Source organism: Balaenoptera borealis (assembly GCF_965194805.1).
Source record: "Balaenoptera borealis genome assembly, chromosome: 4".
Lineage (NCBI taxonomy): Eukaryota > Metazoa > Chordata > Mammalia > Artiodactyla > Balaenopteridae > Balaenoptera > Balaenoptera borealis.
In genome coordinates, this window is record NC_138861.1 from 119,575,350 (window position 1) to 119,603,003 (window position 27,654).

Genomic DNA, 27,654 nt, shown 5'->3' on the forward strand with positions numbered 1-27,654 from the left:
AAAACCCTTGAGGAAAACATAGGAAGAACACTTTGACATAAATCACAGCAAGATATTTTTTGATCCATCTCCTAGAGTAATGGAAATAAAACAAAAATAAACAAATGGGACATAATGAAACTTCAAAGCTTTTGCACAGCAAAGGAAACCATAAACAAGACAAAAAGACAACCCTCAGAATGGGAGAAAATATTTGCAAGTGAATCAATGGACAAATGATTAATCTCCAAAATACATAAACAGATCATGCAGCTCAATATTACAAAAACAAACAACCCAATCCAAAAATGGGCAGAAGACCTAAATAGACATTTCTCCAAAGAAGACATACAGATGGCCAAGAAGCACATGAAAAGCTGCTCAACATCACTAATTATTAGAGAAATGGAAATCAAAACTACAATGAGGTATCACCTCACACCGGTTAGAATGGGTATCATCAGAAAATCTACAAACAACAAATGCTGGAGAGGGTGTGGAGAAAAGGGAACCCTCTTGCACTGTTGGTGGGAATGTAAATTGATACAGCCACTATGGAGAACAGTATGGAGGTTCCTTAAAAAACTAAAAATAGGATTACCATATGATCCAGCAATCCCACTACTGGGCATATATCCAGAGAAAACAACAATTCAAAAAGACACATGCACCCCAATGTTCATTGCAGTACTATTTACAATAGCCAGGTCATGGAAGCAACCTAAATGCCCATCAACAGATGAATGGATAAAGAAGATATGGTACATATATACAATGGTATATTACTCAGCCATAAAAAGGAACGAAATTGGGTCATTTGTAGAGACGCGGATGGATCTAGAGACTGTCATACAGAGTGAAGTAAGTCAGAAAGAGAAAAACAAAAATCATATATTAACGCATGTATGTGGAACCTAGAAAAGTGGTACAGATGAACCAGTCTGCAGGGCAGAAATTGAGACACAGATGTAGAGAAAAACGTATGTTCACCAAGGGGAGAAAGCAGCAGGGGCGGTGGTGGTATGAATTGGGTGAATGGGATTGACATGTATACACTGATGTGTATAAAACTGATGACTAATGAGGACCTGCTGTATGAAATAAATAAATAAAATAAATTTTAAAAATTAAAAAAAAATCTCATTAATAATTTTCTTTATGGAATTCATGTTAAAATGCTAATATTTTGGGTATATTGGGTAAAATATATTATTAAAAGTAATTTCACTTTTTTATTTTTTAATGTGATTACTAGAATATTTTAAGTAATATATGAGGCTCGCATTATATTTTTAGTGGACAGCATTTATCTAGATATTAATCCTTTGTTAGTTTTCAACGTTGCAACTATTCTCTCTATCCATTAACTTTGTTTTTGGTGTCCTTCACTGAACAAAAAGCCTTAATTCTGATGTAGTTAAATCACCAATTTTTCATTCATGATTTGTGCTTTCATGGTTTAATAAACTTCACAAAGATATTCTTCTTTTTCTTCTACTGGCTCTGTATTTTTACCTTTCTTACTTAGGGTTTTAATCCATTTAGAGTTCATCTTTGTATAGTGTTAAGTCAGAAGTTCAGCTTTTTCTCCCCGTGAAGAGCCAATTTTCTTAATATCATATACCACAACAAGGCATCCTTGTCCATTTTTTATGGTACATTTATATCAAATTCCCATAAACACAGATTTATTTCTGAACTCTACATTCTGTTCCATTGGTCTGTTTCTACCCCAAAACCATACTGTAATATTTCTTAATAACTAATAATTTGAATCACTCCTCATTCCTATGCTGATATCGGTTATAAACATCCCACCAAATGAGTTTCTATATTCTCCCTCTGCTTTGTCTAGTCAGCTATAGGTTTTGACCTTTTAAATATTATTAATACATACTGCCATTAGAACTCCCTTTGACTGCCTTTTTTTTTTTAACATCTTTATTAGCGTATAATTGCTTTACAATGGTGTGTTAGTTTCTGCTTTATAACAAAGTGTGACTGCCTTTTCTTTAAGGAGGTTGTTCTCAGTGAGTGTTTTAGAACTGCTAATGAGTAAAAATCTGCCTATCCACTTTAGACAGAGTTATCTGGTCTCATGAGCTGAACACATTGGATAATACTTGAACAACATAACCCAGAACCCACTAAAATAACCCTCTCAGTATAAGACTTGTATAGGGGCTTGATCAATATGAATGACTGGATTTTTAGGAATATCCTCCAGACTTCACTATTTCAAGTGGTGCACCTCCCAGCTATTTGAAACTGTGGTTCCAAAGGTCAGTGAAAACAATCTATGACCAATGAGTAAATTCAAAATTATTTCATTCACTGATAGACCATTCTGAGGCATGGAGCAGCTAGGGCTCATAATTCCTTATAAAGAATCTTCCATATGCTGGACATTGGAGTTTCAAATATAAATTAAATGCATTTTATTTATACGTTTATATCTTGCTTCTTTCCCCAGAGAGAACTTAAAGAAAATAAAATTAATAAAATAACAACCTTCCCTTTAAGGAGTTCACCATCTAGCACGGAAAACATGTCAAAACTATTACCTTAATACAGAGTAGAAGTATTACAATACACATATATCACTAACAAAGTAAGGGATATTTAATACGTAAGGGGAAGAGATTACGGTATCACATTTGATCTGAAGATTAAAAAATAGTCAGTGAAAATTTTAACTTTAAAATGGAGTGTTCTTGGGGCCATATCTTGATCAAGTGATCAAACTCAGCATCACTAATAGTGGAATAACCAGATATAATGTGTCTCCTGATATGATGAGAAATACACAACATCACCTAAGAAACAGTCTTGCTAAAAATGTTTAGCATGAATCTAATCAAACCTCTAGACCTTTCAGTTTACCAAAAATATAGGAGATAGAGGAATGCCATGATAAAAAACTAGTGCACTATTCTATATGAAAAGTAACTAAAGAAACCCAGCAACCAAATACGAGTGAACAACTTTATTTGATCTTGTTTTTTAAAAAAGATATAAAAGACATTCTTGAAACAATTGGATTAATTCAGTACGGAATTACTATTAATTTTCTGAGGCATAATAATGGAATTGTGTTATACAGGAGTCTCTCTTTATTCTTAGGAGTTGCATGGTGATTGTTTAGCAGGGAATTTCATGATGTCAAATTTATTCTGAAAAAATATAACGCAAATACAGCAAAATGTTAACAATTATTGCCTCCAAGCAGAGGAGGTGTTTCATTTTATAGTTCTTTTAACTTTGATGTATGTGGAATTTTTTTCATAACAAAACTTAGAATAACTTGATTCTCTCCTTTGGGTGATATTAATGTTTTAAAAAAATAAAGAAAGAGTAGGCATTAAGCAAGCAGAGAAGGGGAGGAGCGAGGATGACATCCTAGGCGTATGGGATAGCTTGCGTGAAGGCACAAAGGTAATATGCTTGTGTATTAAGAGACTAGGGAGTTGTCCCTGAGAATGTATAAAATTCAGATCTGAATCACCATGTGGACGATGAGCAAACCTCTACTGAACACCTGCTACTGTAACTGTCTTTCATATCACTTAGAGTTCTTTGGCTGCCAGTGATAAAAATCAGTTGAAGTAAAAGCTGAACAGCCAGGACTTAAGAAGAGCTAGAATGAACACAGCTCTGGGATATAGGATCAATAACCAGTCTTCCCAAGGAGAATGGACCGGCTCTAATCCTCTTCCCTTTTTGGGTTTCTCTACTTATGAGCCAATCCGTAGGAGACAGAGTAAGATCTAGACCCAAGCAAGTCCTCTTAACATGGGCACTAAGGGATCAGTCTCTTACTAGGTGGCATTCTTGCTCACCTAAATTCAATTCTATTGAATTCTATCTTCTATTTTCTGGGCAACCCTTGAAGCCGTCTTCTCTCTTTGCTTGTTAGCCAGAGTTGGCTTGCCACCAAAGAACTACAATACAATTTTGTCTCTTTTTTATTTGTAGTTAGACTCCTGAACATTTCCCCATCATACACTCCGTGACACAATTTCTTGTGGTTTATTTTTGTCTGAATCTTTATGGTAGATATGAAATTCGGAGGTTGAAGTTAAAAAAATATTTTTCCCTCTACATTTGGGAAGGGATAGGGGTTAAGGATGGAAAGTACCGCATAGGGAAAAAGAAGTACATTAATGGCAATAATGTAAGATTGAAGATATCACATGGTAAGAAAGGGGTAAAACTAAAATATGAGAGAAGCATTTGAAGGAGAACTCATGTCTTGTTGAGTGAGAGAAGGTTAGAATAGCCAACACTGGGGATATGATATTTGAAATACAACTTGAGGCACTGGTAGAATTCTCAAAGGCATTTCAGGAAGAAGAAATAGCATAAACCAAAGCATGGAGCTGGGGAATGTAGGATATGCCCAGGAGGCAGGTTGTGATCTTATTAGGAAGAACTTGCATGCCAGGCTAAGGAATCTGCGTTTAATTGTAGGTATTGGAAATCACTTAAGGTGTCTGAATGAGAGAGTTACATGGTTAAAAGCAATGTTTTTAAAGAAAATGAGTTTGTCAGAGTTTTGTAGGACCTTGCTGCTCAAAGTCTGGTCAAGGACCAGCAGCATGATTTCACCTGGGAACCTATGCAGAATCTCAGCCTCCCTTCCCAGAGCCAGCGAATCTAAACCTATAGAGTAGCAAGAACCCCTCAAGTGCTCTACTCGCACATTAAACTTTGAGAAGCACTGATGTCAAATACAGTGGAAGAGGAAGATTTGACTTGAGACCAGTTGGAAGACTAGGCCAGAGAGAGATGAACAAAGGTGAGAGAAGCGGACACACCAAGACTAATGAGATTGGCCAAAAAGGGAGAAGGCACGATGGCACAGAGCTTTTAGGCTGCCTCACTCATTTTCCTAATAGATTAATCCTCTTACCTTATTCATTAAAGTCATTGTTTCCTTTTAATACATTTTTCTTCTATTTGTTCTTTCTATTCATTAGCAAGCACTCCTTCTTTCTAATTGTTTCATAGGCCATAAAACCAATGAGAAATTTTCTTGAGCCTAGTTTGTAAGGGATGCAGGTTGCAACTACTGCTGTGCCACATGCTGGAACAAAAAAAACAAAAATCGCATAAAGAGATTAGAAGGGAGAAATAAGAAGAGTGAAAATATCTCCTATTGTATTTCAGGGTTCTCTTCCCTTCTGTGTTTAATATGAATCAAACAGGTGTACATTCAGAGCGTGCAAGTGTGTCTTCATGAGCTTTTAATCATCAGCTTCAAGAAAATTCAGATCTCTCCGAAAGAGGGAAAAATAAACAGCTGAGCAGTGTGACTCATTTACACTTCAAATATACTTTGAATTGGTTATTCCTCAATTAATCAAATAGCTGGTGTATCCCTAAAGTAGTATAAAGTGACACGCTGTGTGAAATCAATTTTTCTTTCCAAAATCATTAAATCCAGTAGCCTGTGACTACATCCCTGCTAATCCTGGTACCAATCCTTTCATCCTCCATTAACTTTGGCACGCCTAACAGGCTGTCAAGAATAATTTCCCAGGACGTAAATAATTCAGAAATTAAAAATTAATAAATAATAACAGAGAACTACTGGGAGATGGGCTGGGTCAATTAGTGCTTTCTGCATTCTGTTTCTTCGCAGCAGGGGGCGGGCAGCCACATTCGTTACTTGAATCTTTCCCTCAATTCTGAGGTCTGATTTACAGCTCTTCATTACTGGATCCAGTCAGACACAATTACCTCCATCACTATCTCAGTTCCTAACTTCAAAGAAACGAACGTTTTCTTGTCTGCTTTTTTTCTCCTTGCAGCAGGCTCAGCTTGACATCCCTGGAATTTCTTCCACGCAGACTAATTAATAAGTCTTTGACTTATCGTATTCACTTCTCTTCTTTGATGTGCTACCTTAGTCCATCATCCCATTTAATTAGAATTTCAGTGATAACTTTACTTATCTTGTGGCGAGATGTAAATTCAAATAATAGGATTTTAATTCTCTTTTTTATGGGGTTATGACATTTTGCAAGAAAAAGTTTCAACACAAACATGATATTATGTATTCTCTATGCAGGGGTAGAGGAGCATTCTGCAAAACTATTTTCCTCTTGCTACAAAATAGTATTGCTGTTAAGCAAGCAATAATGGAAATGCACTGGATTTTTCTATAGCATCGTTTCATCAAGTCCTTTACAGAGAAAAAAATTACCTTGATTTGCATAAATAATTGGAACAAGGTACAGGTCATGTTGCCAGTAAAGGCACTGGCTATGTTTTGAAGAAAAAAGTATCTCCAGAAAGTCAAGGCTTTGATATACCAACCCTGTTAACTCTTTTTGCCCTTGCCTGTCAATCCATGCTAATTTCCATTTTAGTAAATTCTCTACCAGTTTCTTTAGACTTCTTCCCTAATATACCACAAGGAAATAAAAAGGTTCTCCCAAGAACTGAACAGACATTAGCAAAGCACAAGATATAACACTGATGTGCAAAATTGGTTAATAAGGGAAATCAGAAAGCAGCATTTCATTTCTAGAAAACAATACTAAGACCAATATTTATTGGTGTACCACTGTGTACCAGCCTCAGTCTCATGCATTACGTCTGTTAATTCTTCCAGCATACCCATAATAAAGGATTATTATTCCCATATTACAGACAAGGAGACAGTGTCAGTGAGGTTAACCTGGCCTTCCTAATGTCACAAAGGTAGCATATGAGGATGAAGAAATACAGAAGGCATAAGAAGAATAACGTTTAAGTCTTTGAGCATAGCATTTAAAGCCCTCCATGATCTGACTTCATACTGCCTGCCAAACTCATGTTCTATTCTATTACATAAACTCATCCAAAATACATCTCCAGGCATTAACCCAGTGCCAGATTCTAGCATTATACCTTATTAATACATCATCGATGGTTGCTTTAATGCTTATAGACATTGGCTGAAATTCAGTCATTGTAGTTATAAATAGTAATCTCAATATCATAAATATATTATTTTAAAATAGCGAGTACAAACAGAAAAGCACATATATATGCAAGTTTTAGAATAAGAAAATAATCTTTTCTCACATTTTCTTGTACTGTTTTTTCCCAGGAGTAAAACGATTAGCTTTTTTGTTTGTGGCTTAAAAAAAACAGTTACTAACAATAGGAACATCAATGGGAATTAGTCTATCCTTGATCTCTCAATCTTTCCCCTCCACTATGCTCAGTAACAATGCCCAGTAAGACAACAAACAGAGGTTACGGTGACCAATAGAAATTTATTTCATTAGTTAGACCTGAAACCACTGCATTAATGCCATTTTGAAGCTAACCTTTCAGGGATTTAATACAGTTGTTCTTTAACAATAGAACTTGGTTCATTTACTGCTTAAGACATGATTATTTAAATTAAAGTTAATTGGTTTCCTTACTCTCCTTTAGGGCTTTAGGCTCAGAACATTTCTATTAGAAAAATCTAATTTGTCTCAAGTTCCTATTTCTAAATTTTAGAGTGGTTAAAATGCTCTCATATTTTAACTCTTTTTAGCAAAAATTATGTCTAAATTACAGCTCAAACTGGCAAAGCAATTAAAGATGCAGGTGACGCAATTAACAAAAGCGGTCAATAGTAGTTCAGAAGACTTGGAGCTACAGTGTAAGTTGAGCAGTCGTCTCTGCCAGGGTCTCTCACAGGTTGAGAAAAGCTTGAGGCTACTTTTCCTGAGGTTCCCAAGTATCAATTTAAAAATGAAGACATGCCAAAGCAAGATTACCAAGACCATGACATATTTTAAGTGTTTACATTGGACCAATTAATGTTTTAATACACAAAATATGGTGTAACAGAATTAGGCTATTCATAAATAATCACAGTACCAATAAAATGCATAAATTCATGGAGCACTATAGGCTGTGATATCCAGTAATGGGACAAAGTACACAAGTTCTACAATGAAAGTCTTTCAATCCCTTTCCTGTATCTCAATGACTGTAAATATAACCTCATCTCGGAATAATGTTAAATTCTTAACTTCAGGCTCTCTGGAACAGGAGGCTTGAGTTCAAATGCCCCTCTCACCATTCCTTGATAAGTTCCAATCTCATACATTCACTCAAAAATTATTTTGAGGGGCTTCCCTGGTGTTGCAGTGGTTGAGAATCCGCCTGCCAATGCAGGGGACACGGGTTCGAGCCCTGGTCTGGGAGGATCCCACATGCCGCGGAACAACTGGGCCCGTGAGCCACAACTACTGAGCCTGCGCATCTGGAACCTATGCTCCGCAACAAGAGAAGCCGCGATAGTGAGAGGCCCGTGCACCGCCATGAAGAGTGGCCCCCGCTTGCCACAACTAGAGAAAGCCCTCGCACAGAAACGAAGACCCAACACAGCCAAAAATAAATAAATAAATTAAAAAAAAAATTATTTTGAGTGCTTACTACATGCCAGGAACCACTCTAGGCAATAAAAATATATCAGTTCAAAAAAAATTCTTTTTAAAAGGACGAAACTCCCTACCTCATGGAGCATATTTCTAATGGAGACAGATAACATATAATAAACACAATAAATAAATATATAGTATGTCGAAAATAAATGCAGGAAAAAATACAGAACAGGGTTGAGGGGATCTATAAGTGCCAGCGAACGATAGAAATGTACGATTTATCAATATATAGGATAGTTAGGATAGGCCTCGCCAAAAAGTGACCTTAAGCAAACAAGTGAAGGAAGTAAGTAAGAGTAAGCCATGCAGACATCTGGGGGAAGAGCATTCCAGGCAGAGGAATGGCCAGTGAAACAGAAACACCATGGTGCCTTTGTGCAAATTAGAAAAGGTGTTGCTTCCCCCTCCCACATGAATTGATCTGAGGAGAAAATTTTAATTAGCATCTTAAAGGATACTGAGAAGAAAATTAACAAATTCAACACCCCTTCCTGACATGGCAAAAAAATTAAATAGATTAAGAAATAATAATCAATGGCTATCTCCTTAACACAACTTAGCAGAGAAGCACTGGATGCTTTCCTGCTAAAGTCAGGCATATGCAAAAAAAAGTCCATTATCTACACTACTATTTAACGTTGTGTTTGAAGTATCAGCCAATGGAACTGGACAAGAGGTATAAGAATTAGAAAGGAAGAGGTAATATACCTGGATAATATACCTGGCCACCCCTCCAAAATAAATTTAAAAATTAAATACCAATAATAAGTAAGGTAGTAGAATATAAATTAATAAACAAAAATTCATAGACTTCCATAAAAAGAAAACAGTTAAATGGAGTAATGGAAAAGAGAATGCCATTTATATTAGCAGCAAAACAGATAAAATACCTAGAAATAAACTTAATTTAAAAAATGCAGAAAAACTATATCAATAAAGCTTTAAAAATAAAGATGAATAAACAGAAAGACAGTCCATGTTCTTGGATAGGATGACTCAACATCATAAAGAGGTCAATTCTCCCCAAGTTAACAGATAAAGTCAATGTATTAAAAATGTCAACAAGTTTTTGTCTGGAGCTAAACAAGTTGATTCTAAAATTTGTATGTGAGTAGACATGCAAGGCCTAAAATTATTTTAATTTTTCATATAAAATATCCTGAAATCAATAAAAAGCAATCAGCCACATGAGATGACAAGACAACAAAAACCAAGAGAAATATCACACAATAGAAAGCCATGCTTGGGGGATTCAGAGAATAGAGTTATCAGTCACAAAACATTAAATAATTCTGCTAAATATACTCAGGTACTCAAGGAAAGAAAAATCAAGGTTAAAAATTTCTGCATAGAATGAGAAATATAAAAAGAGAAATAAATGGAAAGCTTAGAACTGAACTGAAATTAAAAGCCCACTGGAGTTATACTGAAAAGAGAATTAATGAACTGGAAGACAGGTGAAAAGAAAACAGAACAAAGCATGGAAAAACAAAAGGATAGTAAATATTAAAGAGTGTAGGAAACTGTGGTATCTTTAAAATATGATCCTAAAATCATTGACACTCTATCCATCAAGAGGTGAGGATATATGTCCACTGCCTTTGAATCTGGGGGGCTCATAACAGCTTTGACCAACAGAATATGGTGGAAATAATGCTATGTAACTTCCAAGGCTAGATCATAGAAGGCCATGCAGCTTCTACTGGTTCTCTTAGACTGCTTGCTTTCTAGATGCTCCCTCTCAAGATACTCCCTCTCAGCTGCCATGTGTGAGAAGTCCAAGCCCCATGGAGAGGCCATGTAGAGGTGCTCTGATTGACAGTCTCAGGCTGAGCCTGGCCTTCGAGGTATCCCAACCCAGGAATTAACTAAAAAAGTGTTCAGATGATTCCAGCCTCCAGCTGTCCAAGTCACCCACAGTTGAAGCACCCCCAGTTATCCCGTAGCAAGGACAAACCATTCCCACTATGCCATGAAGAAATTCCTGACCCACGTAATCCATAAGCATAATAAAATGGTGTTATTTTATGCCACTAAGTTTGAGGTGGTTTGTTACAACAGCAACTGATAACCAGAAGAGGGGCCTAGAAATACAGTGATAAGAATACAGTACATAACTGGATATACTTAGTAAGTGTACCCAAAATTAACAAACAAAGAGCTAAAAGGAGAAAGATTAATAAAAACAAGTGAGGTTCTTTGAAATGTTTACTAAGATTGCCACATCTCTGGCAAGTCTGATCAAGAAAAAATGCAAACACAGAATGAAAGAGAAGAAAAGTCATGTTATAGAACTGGGTTATGTAGAACAAGGGAAAACTGTGACAGTGAGACTATTGTTCTTATCTGCTGGGGTGGAGGTGGGCACAGAAAAGTAGGTAAAGTACACTAAGTACACTACAGTGTGCTAAGGGCTCCCCATCTTCTGTTATACTCAACTGCCCAGCAAAGTCTCTCCAGAAATAGTGAGAATATATTCCAAGTAAATGCATTCTTTTGTCAAGGTCAGGGGAGAAGCAGCTATGTGAGAGTCAGCAAAGGGAGGGATATAACCAGAGACTTCCATCTAGTGTGGTAACAAAGATGGCAGTGATGTGAGGCAAGATGGAATTAAAGGCCTCACAGTCTGAGACAGATCTCTGTATGGATGGGGCATTTGCCCTCAGTCACTTGCCTGCTTTCTCACCTCTATAATTGGACTGGAAAACCTGAAAGGGAACTTGAGTGGACACTGGGATACTCTATTCAAATCCTCTCTTCTGGGCCAAGGATATTAGTTGGGTCACTGGACATTGTTCGCAGCTTCAGGAAACCACGTCACCCATGGTCAGGGAGCAGGCAGACCAAAGACTGGCTGATGTGGGATGCAAAGGCCCAGCTTCCTTGCCAGTTTGGGACAACTATGAAGAGCCATCCCAATTCCAGAGCTCCCCGTTGGAACAGCTGAGGCCTCAGTTGTGACAACACTGTGGGTCTCCTGATCCTACGTTCCTCACTCCCTTACAGGTGTATTTTTTAAGAGCACTCCTCAGTACACCAGCATATAACTCTCAGTATGTTTCCAGGGAGCTTAATCTAAGATTAAAAATGTAAAGACCGTTTATAGCAGTCTTCCTTAGAGCCCAGGTAAAGTGTTTACTTTTTTGGATGTCATGAACCGCTTTGACCATATAATGAAAACTAAGGACCCTCTTCTCAGAAAAATACACAGAAGCACTTAATGTAAACTTTCACATGCTATTTTAGAGAGGTCTTTTTTTTTTCTTCCTCCTCATCTTTAAGGCCCTGTTAAAGCTTTACCACCCATGTGAAGCCTCAAGAAACTCTTTGTACATAATCATAAGATTAACCACCATTTATTGAGCACCCACTCGCTACAAGAGGGGTCCGCAACCGGCCGTGGACCGGTACCGGTCAGCGGCCCGTTAGGAACCGGGCGCACAGCAGGAGGTGAAGAGTGGGCAAGCAAGCAAAGCTTCATCTGCGGCTCCCCACCGCTCGCATTACCGCCTGAACCATCCCCCATATCCCCTCCCGCCCCCACCCCCCAAAAAAAACTGTTCCACGAAACCGGTCCCTGGTGCCAAAAGGGTTGGGGACCACTGCTCTACAAGATACCGCGCTGAGTGCTTTAACTTCATGATGCTTTTGATCACGACATAACTCTGCAAGGTTACTAACAGCTTCCTGTTCGAGATGTAAGGACTCACCCAACATAACACAGCTAATAATTAGCAGATATTGGATTAAAATCCTAATTTGTAAAATTTGTGCTCTGAATGAAGGACAAGAAAAAAGAAGGGACGGTTAAGGACAGCAAGTCCTCAAAGGTCACCTAGTGATCAGGGTCAGCATTGGGCTTTAAACTCAGGCTTAACCCCAAAGGTGGCGCTCTTTAAGTCAAATATGTCTTAGCGCCCTTGAGAACGGAAAAAGGCTGGTTTTGTCCCACCTCCGCCCTCCGTAGATCCTTTGTCACTTATGTTTCTTTCTACAGCGATTCCCAAAAGACCTTTGCGTGGCGCTGTTGCGGAAGGCTGGGCGCATCCCGGCCCACACAGGGGTTGCACGTCGCTTGACTTACAACGCGGCGGTGCTATGAATCCCCGCCCACCAAGGGGAGCTGCGTGGCTTCCGTACAACATGGCGGCGTTCTCGCCGCCACGCCCCTTCCTATGACGTACTTCCTATCATGCGCAGTGATATTTGACCCGTGAACTCGCGGGCGCTTTCTTCTTCCTCTTCCGGGGACAGTATTTAGAGGTATGGTTGCTTTTTCCTTGTCTTTATCGTTACTGCCTTTACAATCGGCCGCCATCCGGGGTGTTGCAGGAAACTGGGTCTCTCAGGCACAGTCTTTAGAGCTGGCGTGGGGGTAAGGGCTTAGGAGGAAGGTTGGTAGTGAGCAGTTCCCCGGACTTTAGCTTCAGACCCCCCTCGATCCCGACCTCCGCTCCGCAGCAGTGAGTGGCAGGAGCTCACCACCCCTGGCTTTGCCGCCTTTGCAGTCCGGCGTTCGAAGACAAATGAGTTGTGAGTTCCGGCTGGTGGAGACTGCGAAGTCGCCGGACGTTCTCATATCTTAACGGCCGTGCTTTAACCCCGGGCCTGTAGCTGTTCTCCAGGCTCTGGGAGGGTCGACGACCGGCATGGTCGGGTCATTTCAAAATGTGTTGTAAGACCAATAGCAAGGAAGATAAAAATGTTTTAATAGGGAGTTTTTTGTCTTGGTTTTGGAGAGGCAAACGGCTTATTGGGTCACTCGCACCGGCCTTCCGTTTGGGTTTTGGTGTCTGACAGTTCCAGTGTAATGAGAGTAAGGAGCTTGCAACAACAGATACAGGCTGTTGTCTTTCAAGTAACATACTGTGACGAAATGGTTACAAAATTTGGGGAAAATTAGGTTGATTCAAGTCTTGTTTATGTTTTATGGTATTTTGGGTAGTTCACTGAAAAAAGAAGAAAAACCAGTTGGATGCCATAATCCAGAGACACTTGATCCAGTACCAAAATTAGTATTAAATGGCACCTGACTTGTCCCGGATGCTGCTTTGGGGGCAAAACACTGAACCCTGGGCAGCCACTAGGTTGGGCAGAATGCCTGCTGTCGTTTAATCCTAATGACAGTTGTGTGAAATAGTCAAAAATTATATTTTACAAATAAGCAAGCTGGCCTATGGAGCTTTATAGTCTCAGTAAATGGTATAGCTAAGGATTCAACTTACACGTGGGTGTGCTCGTGTGCCCTTCCTTTAAAACCAGCGTTTCTCAAACTTGCCTGTTGGTAGCACTTTTCTGGATACTACTCCAAACAGAGTCAGACTCTTTGAGAGAAAAGCCTGGTAATCAAAATTTTAACCAAGTGCCACGTTTGATTACCGTCAGGAAAACAAACATCGCCCCTTAGCATTCTTCCCAATCACCCTTAAATATAAGTATAGCTGTCCCTCAGTATCCTGGGGGATTGTTGCAGGATCCCCGAGGATACCAAAATCGCTGATGTGCAAGTCACTTGTGTAAAATCCTCCCATATACTTTAAGTCATCTCTAGATTTCTTATAACACGTAATACAATGTAAATGAATATATAAATAGTTGTGGGCACGCAGCAAATTCGAGTTTTGCTTTTTAGAACTTTGTGAAGTTTTTTTTCCCTGAGTATTTTTGATCCGGGGTTCGTTGAATCTGCGGATGCAGAACCTGCGGGTACAAAGGGTCAGCTGTAGTTTATTTATTTATTTTGGTATACAAATGTGTTTATTTTAGGGGAATGTAATCGCCACTGCACAGTAGAACCTCAGAGAAAAGAGGATTTCCACTTTCCCCTTTGTTTTGCTGGGTCGGGGAGAAATGGTCAATAATCTTAAATAACCATCATACTCAGGATGGATCAATCTGCACTGGGTCCAGCCCTAGGTCCCAAAGACCAAGAGGATGCTAAGGGACTTCCGGTGGGGGCATAAAGGATCAATGTTCCCTGTTCCTTCCCCTGCTTAAATCACTGGCTTTAGCTACCCTCCTCCAGGAAGCCCCCTGATTAAGCCAACCCAGGCAGCTAAAGCATCTTCTTTCTCCCTCCACCTCTGAGCTCTGGGCTGAGAGATTCTACTCTTTGTGGTTTGATTCAGTCTCCCCGGTTCATCCTCATGTAAATCATCAGCTGTGGTTTTAAAACATGGAATCCTTTTCATAAGATACCTTAAGATAAGGATATTCTATGTAAGAACGTAATGGGTAATGTGTAAACTCTGTGATGCTGTTTTGTTTTAAGGTTTGAATTTTTTCTACAATGCAGTTTTATTTTATCTTGATTTAGGCATTCAGGATGGTTCAGCGTTTGACATACCGTCGTAGGCTGTCCTACAATACAGCCTCTAACAAAACCAGGCTGTAAGTATTTCCAAAATTAATACACGTATTGTCATTTATTCTGCAAAATGTTGAGCTATTGTCTATTCTCTCACTTTCTAGGTCCCGAACCCCTGGTAATAGAATTGTTTACCTTTATACCAAGAAAGTTGGGAAAGCACCAAAATCTGCATGTGGCGTGTGCCCAGGCCGACTTCGAGGAGTAAGTGATCCTTTTGCTGTGAATAACATAAGGGTTGAGCTTTTGAGCATTAATTCCTTTGGTGAGTGAGTGAAGGAGAGGTCACCGCTAGGAGGGTTGAGAATTACTAAGCCTTCATAATGCATATCTGTGAAGAACATAGACTTTCTTTTAAAGCCTATGTGGCAAATACAGTGAAATGCCTTTCAGGTAGATCAGTGTACCATTTACCTTTGTAACCTAGATTAATGTTTATACTTAATACTCGTCAAAAACCTAGGACAATTTCTGTTTCTGTTAAAGCATCACAATAATCTCAGCGTTTTCTTTATGCAGGTTCGTGCTGTGAGACCTAAAGTTCTTATGAGGTTGTCTAAAACGAAAAAACATGTTAGCCGGGCCTATGGTGGTTCCATGTGTGCTAAATGTGTCCGTGACAGGTAAATAACTATGAAATCACATGGGCTGTCTTACGTGTGTGTGTGTATGTTGCACTGCATGCTAATCATTATTAGAAGACTGGTGAAAAAATAACAAAAGTTGCATATTGTATCAGTAGAATCCTCCTTGACTAGGGATAATCGATGCTGAACAAACTAATAAATGATATTAGCTCCTATTCAGTTACGATGTTGGGACATCTTTATGCTAGATGTAGAAATTAAAAGGTTGGGTGGGGCAGGCAGGTAAGAAAGTATCAGGTTGATGGAGAGTGGAAGGTCTTAAAAGTGTAGGAACAAAATCGCCGTACGTAGTTCTAGTGTGGCTGGAGCAGAATGTTTTGGGAGATGATAGACAGGAAAGGTAGAAACATCGCAGGTAGTGAAGGGCCTCATAGGACAGGTTTTTTGGCTTGATTCTTTAAAATGTGGTAATTGATGGGGTTTGAGCAGGGCAGCGAAACCTTTGGTGTGCCAGAGACTAAATGTGCGGCAGGATGGATAGTGAAGTCATTCTTTCAACAAAGGATGAGTGCTTGGAACAGTTTGTCTACTTTGTGAAGGCTGACGAAATGGCACCTACATGAAGACCAAAGGCTGGATTGGGGGTGAATGGGGTTATTGGGAGATGACTGGGTCTTGTGGATGTGCAAGAGGATTAGTAGTGGCATAGGTAGGAATAGAAGCAGTGGAGTTTATAGTGATAATATTTGCTCAGCATTTTTATGATAAGCTCTGCCAAAAGTCCATCTGGGAGGTATTTTTTATTTATTTATTTTTTGGTGGAGAAACCAAGGCTTGTTGCTTAAAGTTACATAGATGGTAAGAGGATTCGTTCCAGGTTTTATTGAGGCTCTTGCTCTTAATTAACCCTACTGGCTACATTAAGTTTTCTCCAGAGACCTAAGTGGAAAGATTTGAGAGGTGATTGGTCTTTATAAGAGAAGAAGTTGGTTCAGAGGAGTGGTTTGCCTTCAGTTTATTCAGCTTGTTCTATAAAGTAGTCTGGCTAAGTCTCTACACCAAATCTGACATCAAACTTTGCAAGTTCATTCTACCTTTCAGGAGTTAATTTGTAAGGGGAGGTTAGGCATGTTACATTAATACAAAAACAAGCTAAATACAACTTCCATGAAATATAGGAAAACTTAACTATGGTTGAAGTTTGGAGGAGAAATGACTTTAAAGTAGCTGAGAATCTGGAAGTGGTATTCGAGGTGGAACCTGAATGACGGGTAAATTTTAGACAAGAGGTCGAGGGGGCATTGCAGGCAGGGAATGAACATAGTTTGATCTGGCACATTGAGGGTATAAAAGGAATGAGAAATGAAATTGGAAAGGTAACGTTGGAGATGAATGAGTCATGAGTTTCAAGCTAGAGGAGTTTGGCTTTTTACCAGTCTTTGGTTCCCAGACTTTGCTAAACATAACCACATGAGCACATTTGTTAAAAAATAAAATTCTCAGGCCCTAGCTTCTGGAGATTTGGGTATAGATCTATAGGGTAGCCTAAAGAATAGCATTTGCTGTGACACTGAGGGAGTCTGTGTAGTCTTTGTTCTGGGTAAGAGTGACATCAGCTCTATTTCTGTAATGTGATTACGTGCAGGACATTTGAAGTAGTCAGAAATCCCAGGCTTTTGAGGGTAGATTGTTAGATAACCAGGGGTACCAGAAGGACACCTTAAGCTGAAAGGGTCTGTCCATAGAATTTTTTCAGCTCTTAAGTTTTAAATCTGTACTTGTATAGGTTTCGTTTACTTTTCTGGGTATCTTACCTGATTGCTTTACTTGATTCTTTTATGACACTTTCTTGTGTTAAATTGATTTTTTTAAAACTAACATTTTCTTTTCTAGGATCAAGCGCGCTTTCCTCATTGAGGAGCAGAAAATCGTTGTGAAAGTGTTGAAAGCACAAGCGCAGAGTCAGAAAGCTAAATAAAAAAATGAAGCTTCTTTGAGTAATAAAAAAATCAAAAAGCCTTGTTCTGTTATTTCTGTTGTGGTTTGTTAGTGTACACGTTTGGTTTCTGTAGTAACTAGAGGGTCCCCCAACACACACACACACACACAATTTTTAGTTGATTACTTTTTCTAAAAGTAATTGGAGGTCAGTGATGGCTAAAATTTTTTGATGGTAGCTCTAGACAACATTAAAATATGGACCGTAATATATTTTCTCTTAGGAGCTATGTTATGTGTTCCTGTTAACTCTTAATAATGCAAAAGTATGTAAAGATTTTAATAATAGCTCCTTCTTTCAGTGCCTGGACTGTATCGAGCAGCCCTCCCAAGTATTCTACATAAGGTCTTCTGAATTGTCTTCCAGGACGATTTCTTCAGGCCACGTCAAGCTTATTTCCCATCTCAAGGGAAAGTAGAGAGCAGGTGCTGTTTTTACAAGCCAAGAATCTAGAAGCTGAAAGAGTATCTGAATTCTATAAAATTTGATCCTCTTCCATTTAGGCATTTACTGTTGCTGGCAGGATGAGACTTAAATGTCTTATGCAGAGGAGTGTTTCCTTGATTAGAATAAAAGTGCCCTTTCCGAAGGAAAAAGGCAGAAATCTTTCTGGCCTCTTAAAACCATTGTACCACAGCCAGCTAACTTGTTCTTGGTAGACAAAATTTTTAATTAACATTTTTGCAGAAGAGGAAAGGCAGCATAACTGGCTGGGTGGCACTTGGAACTCAGGGCAGTTAAAAATGTATTAATGGCGGTACTTAATGGCATCTCCATAGCACTTAACATCTTAATCGAGCAACAACCCTTTCATACCTATTTCTGTTTTACAAGTGAGGGGATTGAGGTGCATAGGTTGTATGTGTTACCTAGAGCCATTTGTGTTGGTAGGATTTTTGCAAGTGGTGTCTTTAGTGATTTGAGACTGAATGACTGGGCACCCCCAGTAAACACTTTGGCACAAGAAATGATAGCTGAAGCCCTTTCTTGTCAAAGTTCAGTCTCAAGACATCCATCAGGCTTCCCTGAACACCTGCAAATCCCAAGAATTGTTAAGCAACCAGGATAATACAATTATCTTACGTGATGTTTAATCACTATTAAAATTTTTAATGGGGGTGCAATTGAAAAGCATTGGATTCGGAGGTAGATTAAACATTTCTCTGTGACCTAGGCTGATGTATACTGCATGGACATGTTTTGTGATCCTGTAGTATTGTGTTTGATATAAGGACTTAAAAGTTGGTACTTATAAAATTACACTCCCAAAAACAATATGCCTTATTTAAATTCAATTACTTGATTGGCTTGTAGACTAAATCTACATTTTGAAAGTCTTGAGTTGAATATTTTAGTAACAGCTGTGGAGGAGAAAGCCTCCACTTGCCAGCCCAGCACGAGCTCTTGCCTGTCAGGACTCCTCTCTCCCTACTACGTGAAGTTCCGTGGGACAACTTGACTGAATACAGATGAACTGAGGACTATCAAGTTTCTGGAAAATAAGTGGGTTAACTTAGAAATTTGAGAAAGCTAAAGCATTAAAGTTTTGTACTTTTAAAAGGATTCTTCATAATGTTAGATGGGTTAACCTTTTCTAAATTTGAAATGTCACTTGTCTTAAAAAAAACTTTACAGACAATTTGGAAAGTAGGGGAAAATAGAATGAAATCACCTTCAGTTTCAGTATGCAGATAATCATTTTTAACAGTTTAATGTCTTTCCTCCCATTTTGTTTTCTAGGTATAAGGAAGACTTAATTTTTTAATTAATTTATTCTTTTTTTGGCCATGCTGCGCAGCATATGGGAGTTTAGTTCCCCGACCAGGGATAGAACCCGGGGCCCCAGCAGAGAGTGCCGCGTCCTAACCACTGGACCACCAGAGAATTGCCAAGGTAGACATTTTAAATAAAAATTGTAAGCATACTGTATGTGTAAAAATTCAACCCTTCCTCCCCCCCTTAACCCCTGTGAGCATATTTTGAAAAATCAGTTTAGCGGCTACATATGTCATCAACTCTATGTGCCATAATTTAAATAGTCCCTTTCTTTTGAACATTTGGGCTATATCCAATTTTTCTCTATTTTAACACTTGTGAGCATTCCTATACAGCTGATTATTTCATTTATGCTGATTGTTTTTTTTAAATTCGTAAGCTGGTACTGAAGTACAGTACTTCAATAGTCAAGTTTAATTATTGGGGTTACAATGATGTTTCCTAAGAGTCTTAGCTCAGGTTGCTGTAACGAATTACCATATACTGGGTGATTTAAACATCAGACGTTTATTTCTCACATTTCTGGAGACTGGGAAGTCCAAAATCAAGGTGTTGGCAGATTGTTCTTGGTGAGGGCCCCCCAGCCTTCCTGGTTTGCAGATGGCTGCCTTCTGCAAGCTGTCTTTTGTCTTTCTCTTTTTTAAAAAATAAATTTATTTATTTATTGGTTTGCTTTTGGCTGCATTGGGTCTATGTTGCTACACGCGGGCTTTCTCTAGTGGCGAGCGAGGGCTACTCTTCATTGCAGTGCGTGGGCTTCTCATTGCGGTGGCTTCTCTTGTGGAACACGGGCTCTAGGCACGTGGGCTTCAGTAGTTGTGGCACGTGGGCTCAGTAGTTGTGGCGCACAGGCTCTAGAGCGCAGGCTCAGTAATTGTGGCGCACGGGCTGAGTTGCTACACAGCATGTGGGATCTTCCTGGACCAGGGCTCGAACCCGTGTCCCCTGCGCTGGCAGGTGGATACTTAACCACTGCGCCACCAGGGAAGTCCCTCTTTTGTCTCTTCTTACAAGGGCACTAATGCCATGATGAGGGCTCCTTCCTCCTAATTGCCTCCCAAAAGCCCCCACCTCCTAGTATCATCACACTGAGGACTCAAGTGTCAACTTACAAACTTGTGGGGAACACAGACATGCAGTCCATAAGACAGGATATGAAATGTGACTGATTGGTGACCATTTCTTCATCTAAGTTTAGCCACTAAGTTTTTGACCACAGACCACACGTCTTCATGCTCCCTCTGCTAAGGCCTCTCCTCTTCACCTTACCCTCTCACACTGCCCGGTCCAGTTCTCTCCTCCCACTCCACCACTCCCAGGGGTGCAGAGTTCATCTTGTGATGTGTAGACACAGGAGAGCAAAGATTGGTGGGAACATAGTACCAACTCTGTCCAAATGACCAAAATGGATTCTGCACTGTTCTGGGTTTTGATTTTATAAAAAAAATAAAGCTTTTATTGAATCCAGTTCTGTGTGTGTGACTTAAAGTATTCTTGACAGATTCCTAAAAAGACATGTGAATGTAGTCAGTGGTTTCTTTTTAAAGTCTAGTATTTCTCCTTCCATTGAATTGCTTATAAATTCTATTAGAAGGACTGGGGGGAAGGGGAGTTCTTTCGCCCTTAAAAGCAGAAAATCTCCATATGTTTAAATAAGTAAATCAAGTTTATTTTCAGCAGTGTAATAGTATACCTACAATTTTTACCCTAATGACTTGGAGCTTGGGCTCCCAGAGTTTTGATAGTCAGGGCTATGTCTAGCTTTAACTGTAAACTATCTTATCACACCAACTAAAACCAAAACCATATACAATTCTTGTGGAGTAAGATTGTGAAGTACGGCTGAAGATTATGATTTTTTCTCTGAGTCAGATTACTTATTGCTGGTAGTCCTATAATTATTATGTATAACCAAGAGCGTCCGTGGTGTGCGGATCCAGCTCATCCCGGATGTGAGAGTCAACTGTGTTCCGTGATGTCAGTTTGGTACCTTGAACTTCGCATGGTAGGAGTATTTATTCCTGGGAAATCAGCGAATGCTACAAAATCCTTTCCCTGCTTGCCCACCCCCCCAGGGAGCTTGATGTTTAATATTACTAGGAAGTCACTGGATATTCTTCAAATTACAGTCTATTATCACAATTTAGGCATGATGCTGTTGGTAGCAGGAGCTCTCTCTATATATATCTGGTGCGTGTTTGATTATGATTTGCACTGAAAAATTTGTTGTAATAAATTCTTATTAATACTTTGAATCTATGAATATCCTGGAATTTGATTTTATAAAAGACAAAACGGAGATATTATTGAATCCAGTTCTGTGAATGTAGAGGAAAACAATTTAAAATCTTGCAAAAGTGAAAGTTTCATCTCTTTGAACAGTGATAAACATTGTACTCTACACCAGGAATAGAAAAGTTAAGACTATCTCCATGAGTTTCCTTTCTAAAGGAGAAGATCCACAATAATTCTGGATCAGGGACTTCCCTGGTGGTCCAGTGGATAAGACTCTGCGCTCCAAATGCAGGGGGCCCGGGTTCACATCCCTGGTCCGGGAACTAGATCCAGCCTGCATGCCGCAACTAAGAGTTTGCATGCCACAACTAAGAAGTCCGCATGCCACAACTAAGATCCTACATGCCGCAACCAAGACCCAGCACAGCCTAAATAAATAAATAAATATTTTTAAAAATAATAATTCTGGATGAAAAGATACTTTCTGGTTTCCAAAATATTAGCTAGTCAATACTTTTGAGTAAGTCTTAAATGTTTCTGGTTAATTTGAAGGATTATATAAATATTTTTGCCATACATTTACATTACTTTATAACTTGCTTTAGATTTCATTTATTCACTCAACAAATAGTTTTGAGAAACTACTATGCCAGATAAATATTAATATGACAGTTAACAAAGCAGAGTCTTCTCCTGTTCTCGTGGTATATGGGGGACCCTGTTAAATGAGGATACAAATATGTTTTTAATTGCACACATTGGGGTAAGAATTACAAAGGAGGAGTACACAGTGCTGTGAAACTGTGTAAGAAAGGAACCTCAATGGGAGTGAAGGCAGACTTTTCTGAGGAAGTCACATTTAAGCTCCGAGCAAGGAGATGTCAGCTGGATGCCAAGTAGGGAGAACATTCCAGACAAGAACCAACATGTACAAATGCCCTAAGAAACAACTTGTATTAAAAAAAAAAAAAACCCACAAGGACTCAGAGGCAAAAAATATACAAATCAATTATCACTGCAAAGTAAAGGAGCTGTTACAGTGGAGGATTACTGGACTGAATGTCAATATTATGACATAGTATGAGTGTGTTTTGTGTTTGGTAATTGCAATCATTGTTGCTTTTGTTGTGGTCATCCATTTACAATGCTTGGTGTCAGTTTATTTATCTCTTGTAAAAATAAAATACAGTGTGTGTGTGTGAAAAAAAAAAAAGAAAATACAGATAGGGATGACATCAATAAAAGATTTGAAGTCAGCACACACACAAAAAAAATTGTAACATAGAGATGGAGTGCTGGAGCAATAAAGTGTACTATAATCCTTGCCAAGTGAAAAAAAAAAAAAAAGCAATACATGCATCTCAATTCACTCTCAGTATTTAGAGTCCAGTAAATCTAATGTGTGTGAGCAAATTACTAATCACTAAGAAAGAGCATCCCTTTTAGCACATAGATTTAGTCCACCTATGCGGCCCCAGAGCCAAAAGATCTGTGCTACCTTTTCCTTCCTAAGGGAGACCAGTGAAAGAAAAGCTTTCCTAAACTGTTTACTTAGGAGCAAAGACATCCTTCTGCATTAGAGGATATTTAAATTATGCAATCCCCTAGATAATTTAGGCATCAACCTATTATTAAGGAGGAAAAGGATCAAAATTATTGACTCAATTCCCCTGATATTCATTCAGCTTCTATATTCCTTGGCCTGTGCAAATAGCCTCAGGACTATGCCCTCTTCTCTCTCTCTCTCTCCCTCTGTCTCTCTCTCTCTCTCTCTCTCTGGTTGGAAATAAGCTTACAACTTGACATGCCTACAAAACAAATGGTCTTAAAGAAAATTCAAATGTTTATTGCATCTTACCATAAGTTATGTAAAGACTTTGTAAACCATATGGTCTCTGTTGCAACTACTCAGCTCTCCTGATAGAGTGTGGAAGCAGAAGTAGACAATACCTATAGCTGATTCACTTTGTTACAAGGCAGAAACTAACACACCATTGTAAAGCAATTATACTCCAATAAAGATGTTAAAAAAAAAGAAATAGACAATACCTAAATGAATGGTCATGGCTGTGTTCCAATAGAGCTTTATTTACAAAGCTGATGTTGGGTCACCTTTGGCCTGCAAGTTGTAGTTTGTGGACCTCCCTGCTCTAGATGACTCCTGCTTCCAGCTACAGCTACCAGCTGACCAACTGCATGAGAAACCTCAAGCAAGACCAGCAGCAAACTGCCTTGTTGAATCTAATCAACCCAAAGGACAGTGAGAAAAAATAAAATGGTTTTTTTATCCCACTGAATTTTGAGGAGGTTGGTTACGTAGCAATATACCACTGAAACAGTGGTACAGTGCAATAGTCTTGAAAAATTTTTTTTGCTTGCATATTCCTTAAAGAATTTTGAAAAGCTATGTAGACCCTTGCATATTTTTAGATTATCATCCAAAATTTTTTATTATAAATTTAAATCATTGCAAAGGATATAATTTCCAGCATAGTAAAGATATGAATAATTTTTTTAAAAAACTGTTCTATCACTTTTTAAATATATCAAATAGAAGCTACGTAGCAACCATTTTAAAAAAAAAAAGAAATAAGCTCTCTTAACAGTTGGAAGTTTTATAGTCTTCCTTTTTTTTGACTCATGTTACCATTCCATTTCCTCTGTGGAATTTTAAACTATGTTTTTATGTTGGAAGTGTTTTCCTGATTGGTAATTCCCACGGTTCTATTTCTAAGAAAGAAAAACCAAACGAGAGAGGCGTGGAGTCTTGCCACCCATTTGTCCTCTGGATAAAATAAGGCATCACTGCTTTTTCAACCCTGTTCTCTTTGCTCTACTCTTAAGGGACTCTCGCTCAAGAATGATTCATTTGACAATTTGGGGGAGATAAAAGAGGTGAGGACGTTAAATGACAACGGTCATCGTCTATATTCTACATTCTACATTACATCTGAGTTCAGGTCATCCCAGTGTGGGCCAGGATATCCTGCTCCAACGTCTACCATTTCCCTTATGTGTAAGACAGCGAAAGACACAAAGCCTCACCACTGCTGTGCTTCAGCCACTGGATGGGGCTCTGAGGGTGAATATGATAACACTGGTGCTTTCCAGGAGCTTATAGTTTAGCTGTTTAGTTCAACCACTTATGACTCTTGGTAATTAGTTTAAATCAGTTGTTCAAGCTGGAATGACACCTATGGGGCATTTTGTTGAGGCGCTGATGCTGCGTAATCTGTAATGTACAGGACAGTCCTGCTGAACAAGTCATCCTGAGTCCTGCATGACATTCCATACCCAACCAGATTTTCATGTAGGTGGGAAACCTGTTTACTATTATCTCAGCCTTGGTAAACACCATTTGAATATAAACAAAAGAGTATTTTTGCATGACTTTAATAAATACTAAAATTTCCAGGAATGCGCTATGTAAAACCAGGGAGATTATATTTTTCTTCTGAACATTATCTGGAGAAATTTAACATTTTGGAAAAAAGAAATAGCAAACCATAAAGTTTTGAACTTCTGCAAGGTAATCTAAATTCCCAATTTTTAGAATAAAGTATAAATGTATGGGTGAATGTATTGATATATATATATATATATATTTAAATTTATTTATTATTTATTTTTGGTGCATTGGGTCTTCGTTGCTGCGCGCGGGCTTTCTCCAGTTGTGGCGAGCAGGGCCACTCTTTGCTGCAGTGCACGGGAGTCTCATTGCGGTGGCTTCTCTTGTTGCAGAGCACGGGCTCCAGGTGAGCAGGTTTCAGTAGTTGCAGCACACAGGCCCAGCAGTTGTGGCTCGCGGGGCTCTAGAGCACGGTCTCAGTAGTTGTGGCGCACGGGCCTAGCTGCTCCGCAACATGTGGGATCTTCCCGGACCAGGGCTCAAACCCATGTTCCCTGCATTGGCAGGTGGACTCCCAACCACTGAGCCACCAGGGAAGGCCCTGATATATATATATTTTCTTAAATCTTTAGTGCTGGATATTGTTTTGACAAAGAATCTGATTAACAACAAATTAATTTGTGGCTTAATATATAAATCTATCATGTTCTGAAAAGAGCACCATGATTTCTAAATGCTTTGATTTCTGAACAAGTTACAGAACCCCTACTATGGGCAATCAGGAGACACCAAAGAGTTTTGTTGTTTTTTTTTAAATTTTATTTATTTATTTATTATACAGCAGGTTCTTATTAGTTATCTATTTTATACATATTAGTGTATATATGTCAATCCTAATCTCCCAATTCATCCCACCACCACCCCCCCACCCACTGTCCCCCCTTGGTGTCCATACGTTTGTTCTCTACATCTGTGTCTCTATTTCTGCCTTGCAAACCAGTTCATCTGTACCATTTCTCTAGATTCCACATATATGCGTTAATATACGGCATTTATTTTTCTCTTTCTGACTTACTTCATTCTGTATGACAGTCTCTAGGTCCATCCACGTCTCTACAAATGACCCAATTTCGTTCCTCTTTACGGCTGAGTAATATTCCATTGTATATATATACCACATCTTCTTTATCCATTTGTCTGTCGATGGGCATTTAGGTTGCTTCCATGACCTGGCTATTGTAAATAGAGCTGTAATGAACATTGGGGTGCATGTGTCTTTTTGAATTATGGTTTTCTCTGGGTATATGCCCAGTAGCAAAGGGTTTTAAGTACATTGGCATTTAGAAAGTTCTCTTTGATGGCATGAAGAATTAACATCAATTCATTCAACAAACATTAACTGTGCACTGGTGTGTGCCAGGCACTATGCTGGCACTTACCCTGGGGAGAATTTATGGAGTCTCCCATCTCCCTTCTTTGCCCCCTCTTTCCACGCATGTGGCTTGGTGTAGTGGACAAAGCATAGGCTCCACTACTGTTGTTATGTGGCCTTGAGAAGTTGCTTAAATTCTCTGATTCTCTGCTTTATGAACCCCCAAAATGGGTATAAAAATACTTATTTTCCAAGATTTATAAAGATTAAGTGTGCCTGGCCCCTAGCAGGTACTTAACAAGTGTTAGTTCTGGGTCCCTTTCCATCTCTCTTCAAAACCTAATCTCAGAACACGTCTGCCAACAGCCATTGTGTGAACAAGAGTCAGTGTTTTCCCTCTACAACTATTTACATTTTAGCTTTATGATTTCTGACAGTGGGTTGAAAGACTGACTTCCGCTAAAGGAATTTCAAGCAGGTGAAGCTGGTAGTTCAACCTGTTGGGAGTCAAGGATCATGCACACTATTAAATATAAATACAAAGCTAACAGGTAATCCCAAGGACACGGTCAACGGTGAAGAGCGAGTTAGGATTGCCACCTCTTTACAAATAGACATCAGGGGCTTGAAGGAGGATTGTCATATGAAACTTCCCTTTCTGTTTTAAAAATCTGAGCATTGCCATGTAGACAATGGTTCTCACACTCTAGAGTCACATAAGAATCTGCTGGGGAGATTTTTTTTTTTGGCTTAAAAAAAGAACAAAAATGTATTGTCTCACAGTTATGAAGCTAGAAAACTGAAATCAAGGTATTGGCAGGGCCCTGCTCCCTCTGGGACTCTGCACTGAACACTTCCTTGCCTTTTCCTCATTCCTAGTTGTTGCTGGCATTCCATGACATTCCTTGACTTGCAGCTGTGTCAGTCTAATCTCTGCCTCTGTCATCCAATGGCTGTCTTCACATAGTTCCTGTAAGAGTCTGCTGGGGAGATTTTTTAAATGCAGATGCCTGAGCCCCACGTAAGACTTCCTCAGTCAGAATCTCTGAAGGTCTGGCCAAGAACCTGCATTTTAACAAGATCACAGAGATGGATCTTGGCCTACCCTTTCACAAGGTATGGTAGAAAGTACAGCTGACCCTGAACAGCACAGGTTTGAACTGTGCAGGTCCACTTATTCATGGATTTTTTTTTTCAATAGTAAAAACTACAGTACTACAGGATCCGCAGTTGGTTGAATCTTCGGATGCAGAACCGCGGATACTGAGAGCTGACTATAAGTTGTTCTCGGATTTTTTACTGCAGGGAGGATTGACACCCCTACCCCCTGTGTTGTTCAGGAGTCAACTGTCTATACAATTTAGTGTTAGATGAATATGGGTTTAAATCTTAGAGTCCATCATTAACCACTTAGGTGACTGAGCAAGTTTCTTACTCCCTCTAGGTCTTAGTCACCTCACCTATAAAATGAAGGTAATACAACTTCAGAGGTTCTAACGGTTCAGTGAAATATCCTGTGTTATCCACACCACAGAATGCATGACCTTTTCCTGCT

The 27,654-nt window shown here is 39.1% G+C and overlaps 1 protein-coding gene across 1 annotated transcript; it reads left to right on the plus strand.

Moving 5' to 3' along the window:
- The first annotated feature begins 14,730 nt into the window (after positions 1-14,730).
- Positions 14,731-17,389, plus strand: RPL34 (ribosomal protein L34). Its single transcript, XM_082389156.1, has 4 exons — positions 14,731-14,804; positions 14,886-14,985; positions 15,301-15,404; positions 17,262-17,389. The coding sequence occupies exons 1-4, from the start codon at positions 14,740-14,742 to the stop codon at positions 17,344-17,346; spliced, it is 354 nt and encodes a 117-aa protein (XP_082245282.1). The 5' UTR covers positions 14,731-14,739; the 3' UTR covers positions 17,347-17,389.
- The last annotated feature ends 10,265 nt before the right edge of the window (positions 17,390-27,654 follow it).